General features: G+C 57.7%; 4 protein-coding genes across 4 annotated transcripts; 2 read left to right on the top strand and 2 right to left on the bottom strand.

Annotated features, from left to right (window-relative positions):
• Window positions 1-268: 268 nt before the first annotated feature.
• On the top strand, window positions 269-1,882 carry INS49_005655 (uncharacterized protein; the record flags this gene model as incomplete). The annotated part of the gene is made up of 2 exons (XM_043166434.1): window positions 269-567; window positions 649-1,882. The coding sequence occupies 2 exons, from the start codon at window positions 269-271 to the stop codon at window positions 1,880-1,882; spliced, it is 1,533 nt and encodes a 510-aa protein (XP_043016995.1).
• Window positions 1,883-2,485: 603 nt separating this feature from the next.
• On the bottom strand, window positions 2,486-3,463 carry INS49_005654 (uncharacterized protein; the record flags this gene model as incomplete). Its single annotated transcript, XM_043166433.1, has 2 exons — window positions 2,486-3,284; window positions 3,354-3,463. 2 exons carry the CDS (start codon window positions 3,461-3,463, stop codon window positions 2,486-2,488), a joined length of 909 nt encoding a protein of 302 aa, XP_043016994.1.
• Window positions 3,464-4,539: 1,076 nt separating this feature from the next.
• On the top strand, window positions 4,540-5,343 carry INS49_005653 (uncharacterized protein; the record flags this gene model as incomplete). Its single annotated transcript, XM_043166432.1, has 1 exon — window positions 4,540-5,343. The coding sequence occupies one exon, from the start codon at window positions 4,540-4,542 to the stop codon at window positions 5,341-5,343; it is 804 nt and encodes a 267-aa protein (XP_043016993.1).
• Window positions 5,344-7,723: 2,380 nt separating this feature from the next.
• On the bottom strand, window positions 7,724-9,881 carry INS49_005652 (uncharacterized protein; the record flags this gene model as incomplete). The annotated part of the gene is made up of 2 exons (XM_043166431.1): window positions 7,724-9,097; window positions 9,615-9,881. 2 exons carry the CDS (start codon window positions 9,879-9,881, stop codon window positions 7,724-7,726), a joined length of 1,641 nt encoding a protein of 546 aa, XP_043016992.1.
• Window positions 9,882-12,764: the final 2,883 nt, after the last annotated feature.

Raw genomic sequence — 12,764 nt, 5'->3', positions numbered from 1 at the left:
GACCTCAGGACCTGTGATGTCGCCGGCTGACCCGCCACCTGCAGGCGTATTCAGCAACACATGACGGCTTCCCTGAGACTTCATTCCGGGATAGGTACTGTGTTGACACGAAGGCTGGCCATAGTCAGCTGGTCTATGAGTCGCCCCGCTCTGTGAAGGGAGGCCTGAGGCGCACGAAGAAGCCCAGGGGTCGGGACACCGACGTCACGACTCAGCCCGGGCCGTCCCATCGCGCAGTCAACTCCCTCTTCCATCCCACCAACACCAGATGCCTCAGAACACGGCCGCCGAGGCAGCACCAGCGTCGCCTCCCTCCACTCTCGCCGGTCTACTCAACTCCATCAGGATGGATCGCCTCAAGGGCATGCTATACCGCCGCGGGGGCGCAAAGGACGACCGCGACGCCGACCCAGACGAGTATGCGCCGTTGCGAGACTCGGGCGACGATGCCTCGGAGAGTGGAGACATATCTGACGACGGCGAGCTGTTCGATACCACCGAGGTGCCCTTCTCATGGTTCGAGTACGCCATCTTCGCCATGGTCGGCGTTGCTATGCTATGGGCTTGGTGAGCACATGCCTCTGTCGCATCCTCCTCAGCACCAAGACCATGACCAGACCACTGACCATGACGCCCTTTCCAATACAGGAACATGTTCCTCGCCGCCTCGCCCTACTTTGCCTCTCGCTTCTCCGACGACCCCTGGGCCACGGAGAACTTCCAGTCGGCCATCCTCTCCGTCTCGACCCTGACCAACCTGGGCTCCATGCTCGCCCTGACCAACATGCAGCGCTCCGCCAACTACCCGAACCGCATCAAGCTCGCCCTGCTCATCAACACCGCCGCCTTCGCCCTTCTGACCCTCTCCACCTCCATATTCACTGCCGTGTCCGCCCGCTGGTACCTGTCCTTCCTCCTGGTGGACGTGTGCTTTGCCGCCCTGGCCACGGGCCTCTTCCAGAACGGCGCCTTCGCCTTCGCCGCGAGCTTCGGCCGCCCGGAGTACACCCAGGCCATCATGGCCGGCCAGGGCGTCGCCGGCGTGCTGCCGGCCCTGGCGCAGATAGTGAGCGTGCTGGCCGTGCCGCCGACCCAGGGCACCACCGGCGACGACGACAGCGGTGGTGACACCGTCTCCGACCCTGTGGGCTCTGCCGCCTTCATCTACTTCCTGACCGCCGTGCTCGTCTCCCTCTGCACCCTGCTGGCCTTCCTGCCCCTGGTGCGCCGGCACGACCGCCTCGTCGAGTCCCGCATGGCCGCCTCGCACCCGGACCTGGCCGCCAGCATGCTGTCGACCCACTCGCACGCCGACATCCAGGAGGCCGAGCAGGCCGCCCGCAGGGTCGTCGGCATGCGCGCCCTGTTCCGCAAGCTGCACTGGCTGGCCGGGTCCGTGTTCATGTGCTTCGCCGTCGCCATGTTCTTCCCCGTCTTCACGGCCAAGATCCCGTCCACCCACGACGGCGGGAGCAGGCTGTTCGACGCAGAGGTCTTCATCCCGCTCGCCTTCTTCGCCTGGAACCTGGGCGACCTCCTCGGGCGCATAGCCACGGTGGGGCGGTGGAACGCCGCCGTGCGCACGCGCGCGCCCGCCGTGCTCTTCACCGTCTCTGTCGCGCGCGCCGGCTTCCTCCCGCTGTACCTGCTGTGCAACATCCGCGGCCGCGGCGCCGTCGTCCCCAGCGACCTGTTCTACCTGGCCGTCGTGCAGTTCCCCTTCGGCCTGACCAACGGATGGCTCGCGTCCAACAGCATGATGGGCGCGGCCGAGTGGGTCGACGAGGACGAGAGGGAGGCCGCTGGGGGGTTCATGGGCCTGAGCCTTGTGGCTGGGCTGGCTGTGGGTAGTCTGCTTAGCTTTACGGCCGCTGGGATCTAGAACCCCGTTTTCTTTTATTCCTTTCTTTCAGAGTTTTCTTTTGGGTGTCTCTTTGACCTTTCACTTTTATATCCTTCCGGGTAGGTCTGACAATGAGGAGTTGGCACGGGGCACGCGTCTTGCATGGGAATGGCGTTGTATGACTGACTTGCTTGGATCGGTGCTATGTTGGCGCTCTGGTACGGAACAGTTTGCGTAGGGGTTGTGTGAAAGCAGCAGCATTATTTGGTATTTGGCATGGCATTCAAGAGAGCCAGTGGGCAGGGGTGTGTAAGGCCTCTCAAATATTGCAACGGTCTTTCTGGGGTAGTGGACCGTGTGGGAACAATGTTCACCAATCAATATAACATGAATCTGAAATCAGTGCATACCATCCCGGCACTGCAATCAGATCTATCCTGGTCTTGATCCTCGGTCTCAGCTGACAAGCCCACGGGTGCAAGTGCTTGAGTACATACAGTACAGCCTCGTGTGCAAGTTCCATCTTCCCGCTCTCCAACGTCCGTTGATCAACAAAGACACTCGGTCATATTCACCTAGTACAATCTATCTTACTATTACAATCTATTTCAACGCCCTCATAATAGACTCAGCAGAGCAAACCTACAACATGTCCTTCCTCCACCCCTTATTCGCAAGCTCCTCAATCTCAGGCACCTCAACCGGCCCCCTCACACCCTCGTCACTCAGCGCCTCCACAGCCGCCTGCGCAACGACATCGACCTTGAGCGGCTTCGCCCCCGCGGCGCCCATGAACCCGTCCAGCACCCCCCGCGTCAGCCCGTTGAACAGCGCGCCCACGCCCGTCATGGCGGCCATGGGGATGGTGAAGGGCCGGCTGCTGTCGTACAGGAACGGCGGGCGCAGGAAGATGCCGCGCATCCGGGGGAACCCGCTGGCGATCAGCGACTCGGCCTCGCGCTTGGTGTCGATGTACCGCCGCGGCAGCACGGGGGCGCCACCTGCCGCGCTGACGTACAGGAAGGCCGGGGCCGGGGCGGCGGACGCGTCACCGCCTGCGCCGTCGGCGGCGGCGCGCGCCACCAGGACCGCCGAGTCGCGGTTCATGTTCTCGTACGTGAGCTGCTTCTCGTTCTCGGGCGGCTTGTAGTTGCTGCTTTTGCTGTCGCCGCCGTCGCGCTCCAGGGGGTTCGGGCTGCTCCGGGTCGAGTCGAAGGCCTTGCGCAGCCCTGCGATGGGCGACTCCTTGCCGGACACGACGCCCTTGTAGTCTGCCTCGAGGAGGATGCCCATGGAGTGGACGATGTAGTCTGCGCCCTTGAGAAGTGGGGCGTATGCTGTGGGCTGGAAGATGTCTGCCGACTCCCATGAGACCTTGTGTGCCCATGATGGGGGCGTTAAGGAGGCTGTGACGGCGGACCATTTTGGCTCGCCAGAGCGGCTGGAGAAAGATGAGTTAGCAAGTCTAGTTGTGTGGTGTGGTGTCATGATAGAGCAGGGTGGTGTTTACCTGATGGATGTGACATCCCAACCCCTTGCTACTGCGAACTTGCAGATCCGCGAGCCCAGGAAGCCGTTGCCGCCGCAGACAACTATCTTTTTGGCTGCTGATTTGGACATGGCGGGTCTGATGTGTTTGGTATGTCTGGAGATTTACTTTTGGGAATGGATAAATGGCGGACAGGAGCGGAGTGACAGAGATTTAGACTATGTGAAGAATGGGTGCAGGAGTGGGCTGTGCTGTGAGACTCCGCGTCGGAGGAACCATTAGCACGTATTATGCGAGGGCGTCAGAGAGGTCGGTCACACGAGCAGATATGAGTGGAACAATTTGTCAATTGACACGATCTTGAAGTGGCTTGCAGCTCGAAAGTTGCTCGTGGTTGTGTCTGCAGCAAAACCCCAGTCCGCGATACTGCCAAAGTGGGCTGATGTTGCAAGTGCGGTTGAGAATGTGTATGAGAGCTCTCTAAGCTCAAAGTGGTGATGAAATCATCGACCCTGGCTGCTCTGGTGGAAGCTCTAGGAGCTTGGGGCAGGGGTTCCCTGCAGCCCCATCGCTCGGTGCCGATCGGCCAAAAAAGTAGGAGGAACACGGCGGCTGCTTTGGCTGAACCCATCGTCAATACAATATGGTCTTTGGGAGAGTGCTTGAAGAGTACAGTGTCTGGACTACTCCATACATGACTAAGCGCATATGTATTCTCATAGATAAACACCATGTTTCGAGGACAATTGATGCTTCATCAAGGTCCCAATCGTCATCGTAACTGCTTGGTCCATGCCACGGTGAGTGCCCCGGTCTGGCAGCGGGTCGTGTTGTGTCAGTACATGCGTTTTTGCGGTGGAGCACGCAGCGTGGCTCTTGTCCTTTGTCCAGATCGCGAGGTCGCGCCAGAAACACTTCATCTGTAAACTTCCTTCTCAGAAAACACTCCCTCAAACGATCCTGCCCTCTTTTGCCCTCCAGGTCCAAACACTGACCTGCGCCTGCCCCGATCCGTCACTAGACGCCCTAGGCTGGAAGTTGCAACCGTTTTGGTCACACAAGCGCTGCAGCCAGCGCTTAGTCATCGACACACGCCTGCCGTGCCGCCCACCCTCACCCAAAAGAGACCGCGCCCGCCCGCCGCAGCGAGACGAAGGAGATGTCCCGACACGCAGCTCGCAAGTCACTCCACAACCTCGACTCCATCATGGCGCCCGCAAATAGCGCCGGCAAGCGTGTCAAGGGAAAGCAGGTTTACCGGCCCTTCATCTACGGCACCACCGCCCGCCCCTTCGACCCGGACAAGAACCCCAAGCCGCCTGGAACCCCCGAGGATCACACCCATAGCTGGTCCGTCTTCGTCAAGGGCATCGACGACGTCGACATCACCTATTGGCTCAAACGCGTCCAGTTCAAGCTCCACGAGAGTATCCCAAACCATGTGCGCATGATCGACGGCCAGAAGGGCGAGCCCTTCGCCGTCCACGAGACCGGCTGGGGCGAGTTCGAGATTACAATCAAGATGTACTACGCCCCCGAGAGCAGCGAGAAGGCCCAGACGCTCTACCACCACCTGCGCCTGCACGCCTACGGGTCCGAGTCCGAGAAGAACGCCATGATAGCCAACGGCGAGGTGCCCGCGTGGGTCTACGAGGAGCAGGTGTTCAACGAGCCCTATGAGGCGTTCTACGACATCCTGACCTCGGGCGCAATGCCGCCCAGCGACCCCGCGGCCACCGCGAAGAACAAGACCGGCGGCAAGGGCGGCAAGGGAGGGGCCAAGGAGGCCAACCCCACCCCCAAGCGCAGCGAGGGCGGCGTGCTCCAGCGCAGCGCCATGATCCCCATGCACACGCGGCCCGGCCAGCCCTTCAGCGCCGAGGCCGAGAAGCTCGAGATCAAGAAGCTGGTCGACGCCCAGGCCGAGGTCGAGAGGCTCGTCGAGCAGATGCGGACCGAGAACAAGGAGAAGGAGGAGCTGCTGAGGTCGCTCAAGGAGGAGGCGAAGTAGTCGGGCCCTTCCTCGACACCTGCCGCTCCTGCTGTCCCAGTCTTCACAGACGCGGATATCCCAGAGCTTCCACGCAGCAATGAGACCCTACTGTCTCCGTCTGTCCCAGACGAAGACATCTCAGACCTCTTGGGAAACCAGCAAGAAGACCGACCAGAAAACCATTCGTCACACGCAGAAGGCCAACAGAATCCTTATTCCGACTCATTTGTAGACAGGGAAGACGTACCACCCATCCTGAGAGATGAAATAGTAATTCAACCAGAAAACGCTACGTCTCCGTCTTCCCCAAACACCCCAGACCTCCCAGAGAACCTACCGCAAAACGCTCTGCCTCCCGCAGATATATCAAGTATCTCAGACCTGCAAGGCGCCTCAGGCCTACCAGTGCTCCTAAGCGCACCAGATCCTCCAGATCCAACAGCGAGTCGAGCTCACTCACAGCCACTGCAAGAAGTCGAATCACTGGAATCCGAACAGGCATCGCATATCCCAACATCATCAAATGTCCAAGACTCTTCAAGACTGTCAGACACCTCCGACCAATCTTCAGATGTTCCTGAAGCACCAGACTTCCCAGCACAACACCAGCAGACTACTGGGCAACAGCTGATGACCGGACAACCCGAGAGTAGCGGTCAACTAGGGACGAATGGGCAGCAAGAGGGAACGGATGGCAATATAGCGCCCAATGGACATCAGCAGGCTACCGGGGATGACATGGGAGAGCATGGGGATAGCTGGGCCGACATGCCCCGTGAGTGCTTGGTCTGCTTTGCAGAGCTCGCGAACATGAAGTCTCTCAAACGGCACTGGACCGACTATCACCCGTACAAAGATCAGTACAAGTGTCTGGGTTGTGGTGCAAGTTTCAACCGTTATAACGACGCCAGGAGGCACAGGAAACACAACTGCCCGGGCGCCGACATCGAAAAGACTTTCCTTCTTCACTCAAAGATCATTGATTGAGCGAGAAGTGGGGAGGAAAAGTGACCGTATTTGCTTAGAAATGCCTGGCACGAAGCTGGAGGTGGTCAGTGTCCGTTGGCGGTCGTCGAGCGTGTTGCACCGGGATCCTGGTGGCTGGCGGGATGAGCTCTAGGTAGCTGCGTCGGTTATGCGAAGAGAGGCTCTGGTGGAGTGTGTTGGCTTTACCTGGCTGCAAAGTTCTTCTTCTTCCTTTCTATACTCGGGCTTGGTTTGCGAGCTCTCTTTTTTTTTTTTTTTTTTTTTTTTTTTTTTTTTTTTTTTTTTTTTTTTTTTTTGCGGACTACGGCTATTGCATTGATACCCCCTTGTGTGGGCCTGTGTTCATGTTGAACCAGGTCCCGGTCTTTCTTCTTTCACGCACCGCATGGTTCAGGGGACAGAAAAGAATGGAATGGCGTTAGAAGGTATTGTACGTCGATGCATGTTTGAAAAGCAGGAAAATTGCCGGTAGAGCTGATTGTTGGGCTCAGCATGGCTCGAGCTCTAGAACAGTCAAATAGACCAACATGAATGAGATTCATCAGTCGTGTGAATTCGTTGAGTGCCGCTAAGCATGAGTAATGGCCGAAGATGTCTTGCTTGCACAATTGGAATTGGTTTGAGAGCCTGTCCTGTTGGCACACCAAAGGTTGATCGGGGAGCCATACAGCCATGACCTCCCAAATAAGCCCAAGGCCTGTCTACATGAACACGGAGGAGAAAATGCTGCTGGTTGGTTGTCTGAAGACTGAGATGTTTTTGTATTTATCTGTTTGTCTGATTGTAGAGTAGAGGTGGGAGTGTGTTTCTAATTCTATTACGAATACAGAACGTCCCAAACCTTGGCCAGCAACACTGCGGCACGATCGATGGATCTCTCCTTTCTCTCCTCCTCCCCTTTCTTCCTTCAACCCCATCTTACACTCGCCCGCCGTACGAGGATACACGGGGGCAGGCGATGCTTGCTTGCATAGTACAATGCACAGCCCTTCCGGGGCTTCTGTGCCTGGGGGCTTCGGAGCCCGTTCTCGAGTGACAAAGGAAAAGAATATATCGTGGAGAGCGATTGTGCAGGTGGGGTGGGTGAAGATGGTCATGGCCGTCTGTTTGCTTCCGATTCCTTCGTTCGCCTCTCTTTTGGTATCCGGCCATGCCCCATGCTGTTCATTCCACCCGTGTGATATCTCAAGGTCTGAGCGAAAGAAAGAAGAATAAAAAAAACATCAAATTCCCTCCCTGATCTTTTAGATGTGCCGCTCGCGGCTCCGTAACGCCTTGCAGGGTTGACTCATAATAGGATTACCAGTCTTTATGGTGAACCCGGGGTATAACGCCATGTGTGAGGAAATGATAAAAAGGAAAAAATGATAACATAGGGGCCTGTGGCCCCTAGAAAATCGAGGTCTCATCTCTATTGAGCCTCGTATGCTGGCGGAGGCACATCCTCGCGCTCTTCCCAAAAGGCAGGATTCCTCCTCTTCTCGTCGTACACTCTCCTGGCGATCTCGCCGGCCATCTTGTTGATCCAGGCCTGTTCCAAGATTACAGAAGGAGTCTCTGAAGGCGGGCCTCTCCGTGGTGAGAAGGCGAATGATGCCTTCTCCTCGCTTGAGACCTGTGGGGCTTGTTGCGACTGAACTTGGGTTGTGGATTCGGCCTGCTTCTGCTTTTGTGGCGAGTAAGTTTCCGGTGCCTCCGTGCTGTAAAGCTCTGGCTTCAGTGGTGGCCGCATCGGTCCATCGTTCGCACTGCCGTCGTTGAATCGGACCTTGGTGGGCGTCAACGGGACGTAGTCTTCGGGCTCCTCCGGAATAATCGAGCCCATCAGAGGTTCTGACAAGGGTCCTTCGACCGATGCCGTGTCTGTGGCACTTTCGCTTGCATCGCTCACTTCAACGCTGACAGGCGCGCTCTCAGACTGCTTCCGCCTGAGGTTCACAACCCGGGTCTTCTTCTTGCGGCCGGCGTGCGACCTCGAATTTCGCCCGGCTCCGAGCGAGAGACCAGTGGTTGCTGTGTTGAGGCTAACCAACGAAGGTCGGGATGGTGGCATGTAGCCCTGCTCCATACTGCTGGTATCCGAGAACGTGTACGTCGTCGAAGTGCCGTGGAAAGAATGTGCCTTGGTCAAACTAGGGGTTGCTAGCGGCGGTGTGACACTCTCTGGCTTCTCCTGCGAGCCAGCCCAGGCACGGAAGACAACGTCACGCAAAGACGGGGTGAACAGCGACATGGTCCTATTGCAATCGCTGAGTGACGCAAGCCTGATGAGGTTCTTCTGTGAGAACAGGGTCTGGATCTCGGGACTGTTGTCAAGCGACAGGTTCTGTATCTCGCTAGGATCCAGCAAGTTGCCATGGGCGTCGACGGCGTCCTGCGGTGGGCTCGCAAAGGGGTCGACGGCAGGCTCGCTCGTTTCTGGGGTCTCATCCTCATCTCTGGGGATCTGGTCTGGGCACCACAGACGCAATGACAGCCGGTGGATGATGGCGGGGAGCTCATCCATCATCAGGTCGCGAAGCTTCCCCTCGATGGTCTTCTGGAGGTAGTCCCTAACAAACTGGATGGAATCGAAGGTCGAGGAGACCTTGAGCGACTCGAGGGGGTCATTGCGAAAGACGATGGTGAGTCCCTTCTGCTTCGAGAAGACCAGGATGATGAAGGCCGACAGCTTGATGTCGGACAGGGTCAGCGACAACGGGATGGTCAGGCCCGATGCGGCAGCCAAGGGCTGTGGAGACGTGAAGTCGGGCTTCGAATGCAAGTATGTGTTCAGGGGGTTCGCCTGTTTGTTGATGTGTTAGTCTTGTTATTACTCGCAACGTCTGGGTGGGATCCGTGGGCTAGACGCGCATCCTTGCACGGCAATGTCGTTCGTCAATGCAAGGTGGGTGGGGCGAAAAATCCCCGACCTTGGAAGGAGTCATCGAAGGAAAAAAGCGGGAAACAACTGAGTTGCAGAGGACCGCGCTCCCCAGTGAGGCACCGCTCCAGCCGTCGCGCACAGTTCCTCGAACTCAAAGCTGGTGGCGGGTTGCTCCAATGTCCCTGCGACAGCCGTCCCGTATAATCCCAATCCTCGGCCCGTAGTATATAGCAAATGTGCTATAGCCAAGCTGACACTCGTCAAGCGTGTTTGATGGCCTCCAATCGTCGAACATCCAATTGTTTCATCGTGCAGCACAAAAAAAAAAAAAAAAAAAAAAAGAAGAGACTGCTCGGCCTGCAGGTGAAAGGGCGTCGGAGCGACCAGCCCTGTTGTGTTTGCCGTTGGGGAAGTCGAAAACAGATCCATCACGTACCTGAACTCTTGTCCGGAGGGTCAGGAAGGCGTCGCCGCTGTAGCACATCTTGAAGATGCCGCGGAAGCGGTCCTCTGCCAGGTCGCCGATCTCGAGGATCTCCAGCTCTGGCGGCACGGAGCCGAGGTTGAGCTCTGTGACGAGGATATCATCGACGATTATTGGAGGCTTGGGCGTCTTGTTGAGTGCTGTCGTGAGCAGGTCTCGGGCGCGCTCGTAGAAGTCCTCGTCAGCCGTGAGAGGCGACCAGTTGAAGTTGAAAGCCATGGCGCGGGCGTGCGGGTGTGGCAGGCTCAGAGGTCGGTCGTCATGGCAGGAGGTGGATGATATCACTACCCCGTCGGATCGTTCGTGTTGGTCGCGTGATTTGGGGGTGGGTTAGATGAGTGGTGGAGCGGCGCTCATCGGTTCGGGGAGGGAAGGTGGTGATGGCGATGGAAAGCAAATCGCTATTGGTATGGGAGATGGGCGAGGAGTTGTTTGTGGTGGTGGTATGGAGTGTGGTGTTGGATGTGGTAGGGTGCGGTATGTCCGCAAGATAATAGGCCGGTAGGTAGCAAAGCAGCGCAGAGTAAGCAAAGGTGAATTTTTGCAGGCGGAGCGGAAATGACGAAAAGCGCGGCAACTCGGAAGCCAAAAAACGGACGAGCTCCTCCCTGCGCCCGCATGCAAATGTTTGGTTGGTGAAATTTGGATGGGCGAGTCGCAGGCTGATCCGTGCACCCCGGGCAGGTGGAGAATTGGGGGTTGCTCTGTTTTTTTCTCCTCTCTGCGTCCTCAGGCAAGTGGACTCTTTGCTAGTGATTTTCGAGGGTGAGCGCGTCTCTTGTTCATGCGAGGCACCCGATAACAGCCCGATGCCGCATGACAGGGTCACCACGGGCCACCGACTGGCGCGTGCCACAACAATATGACCCCTTGAACGGGCACTCACTCACGCGAGCAGGGAGGCAGCAGGGAGACAACAGGGAAACAAGCTGCAGGTTTCGGGAAGCGAGGGGATGAGAAGGCTCCTCAAGGGCAGGCAGAGTGGATGCTGGTTATGCTGGCAGGCGCTGGCTGGTGGTCCTCTTGTGGTTTGAGTGGCCTGCGTTGACCGGATCCCACACACTCAAGATGGAGAACGAGGGGGTTATTTACGTGGACGAAGAGGAGACAACACCGCTCATCAACAAGCAGTCAGACAGTGAGGACTGATGCCATACCCCACAGCATGCCCAGTGAGTAATGTACTCACTGCAAGATGCCCAAGAGGTCGGGATATGGGGATGCGACGCCCATGCCCGTTGAAACGCGGGGAGCGAGGATTTTGCGGAGAAGAGTGGTGTGACGCGAACAGCCAGCGTCTGCCAGTCTAGCCATTTCCAACCGCCCCAGTTGCCAATCTTGGCCTGTCTTGGGCCATGGTGCCTTGACAGTTCCCTCTTGGGGACGGGCAGGGCTGGCAGACTGCGCAAACATCACCAGATCTCCCACTCCTCCGGGCTGCTGCGAACCTTATAAGCCGACAGGCGGGTGGAGCGATGGGCTGTCAGCGGCTGTCAGCGGCTGTCAGCATGGGACGATGTACGATAGCTTCATCCAGGCCTCCGCCGACAGCTCCAGCATTTCCCGAAATAGCAGAAAGCATCCAGGAGGTCAAATGGGGCCGTGTCAAGGGCCCCCTATAGGTCCATAGGTCCGTCCAGAATTGTGTGGTCCCATGCTGCCGGTCCTCATCCCTCCTCCCCGAACACAGCCTTCCTCTTCACGAGCCAATGTCACGGAAGGCAGGCACCCAGCCAGCCAGCCAGCCAGCCAGCTGCCGGCAAGCCCAGCCAGAACAGGGTGCACAGACACACAGACAGGCAGGTCGCACACAGACAATAAACTGCCCGGGCCATTCGGGGCGACAGCCTAGGAGCCCACTCCCCGGAGCCTAGGCCCAAGCCCAAAACAAACCCAAGCTCCCAAGGGGACCTGCAGCTGCAGCAGCCAGATGCCACCACAGATGCAGCACATGCAGCCAGCCCAAAGTGGTTTCGTCTCGGATGATTGGCCTTGGACCATTCCTCCATTAGTTCCAGACCGTTTCCACATGCGGCATCCGATCCGCATCTCGTCCAAATCCTAAAAAGAGAGCGACACCTTCTCTGCACCATACAAAGAGATGCGACGGGCCAGTGACGAGAGCTGAACGCTGGGAGAGAGGTACGTATAGGGAGGACGGGCCAGGCGGGAGGTAGAGGGTGACAGAGAAGGAGCGTGAGAGTAAGAGTGAGTGAGAGTGAGAAAGAAGAAAAAGAGACTTATGTCATGGCAGGCCCCCTTGTGTGTGATGGAATGGCCCCCATGGTGTGGACACATCCACATCGTCCATCCTGCCGTGCACACTCTCACACTCACTATGAGTCTGTCATTTTCCGGTCTCCATCTCTCGCTCTCTGTTTGACGGGCAGGGCCACCGCAGGTGACGCACTCTGGCACCTACCACACGCAGAAAAGAGAGCACCGCCGCCGTCCCTTTTTTTTTTTAATCCCTCTCGTTTCGATGCCTTGGCCCTCGCCTTAGCCCTCGCCTTAGCCATGCTGTCCACGCGGACATATCCACAGCCAACATCCTGACAAGTCTGCCCTCGTGTTCAGTGTTCCGTGTTCCGCTGCCGTCAAGCGCCGTGCACACTGTGGCGGGTACAGTACCAATCGCCGCACTGACGACTGATTCAGCCGTCCCAGATCAAGATCCAACAAGGGCCCCAAGGGCCCAAGGCCGGCGGCTTGGGTGTGCGGGCGTCGTGGGCGTGGGCTGGGCGTGCATAGGTGTGGGCATAGGTGTGGATGAATTGAGGACGGCGACATACAGTACCTTGGCTACTCACCCTGACTACTTACTTGCCTACCTAGTAGCACTTACTCACAGCCTACCTACCTTACATGACTTTACATTACATGACACTACACTATGACCATGCCGTCATGAGCCCGGCGCACTATTGAAACAATAAAAAGCTGGCCAAAAGTCAGTCGTTGGGGCCTGTCAGTCCCTGACTAAACTCCCGTCCTCGTCAATGCACCTCACGCTTGCATTGCCTCGACCCTTTGCTCCCCGTCGTTGCGGGCCCCAGATGTGATCCACGGAAACCGCTTCCCTCTTTACTCCTTCGAGCCCCC

Source organism: Diaporthe citri, assembly GCF_014595645.1.
Source record: "Diaporthe citri strain NFHF-8-4 chromosome Unknown scaffold_19, whole genome shotgun sequence".
NCBI classification, from domain to species: domain Eukaryota; kingdom Fungi; phylum Ascomycota; class Sordariomycetes; order Diaporthales; family Diaporthaceae; genus Diaporthe; species Diaporthe citri.
Note: the sequence above shows the minus strand (reverse complement) of the source record. Positions and strands in the feature narration are given on the sequence as shown.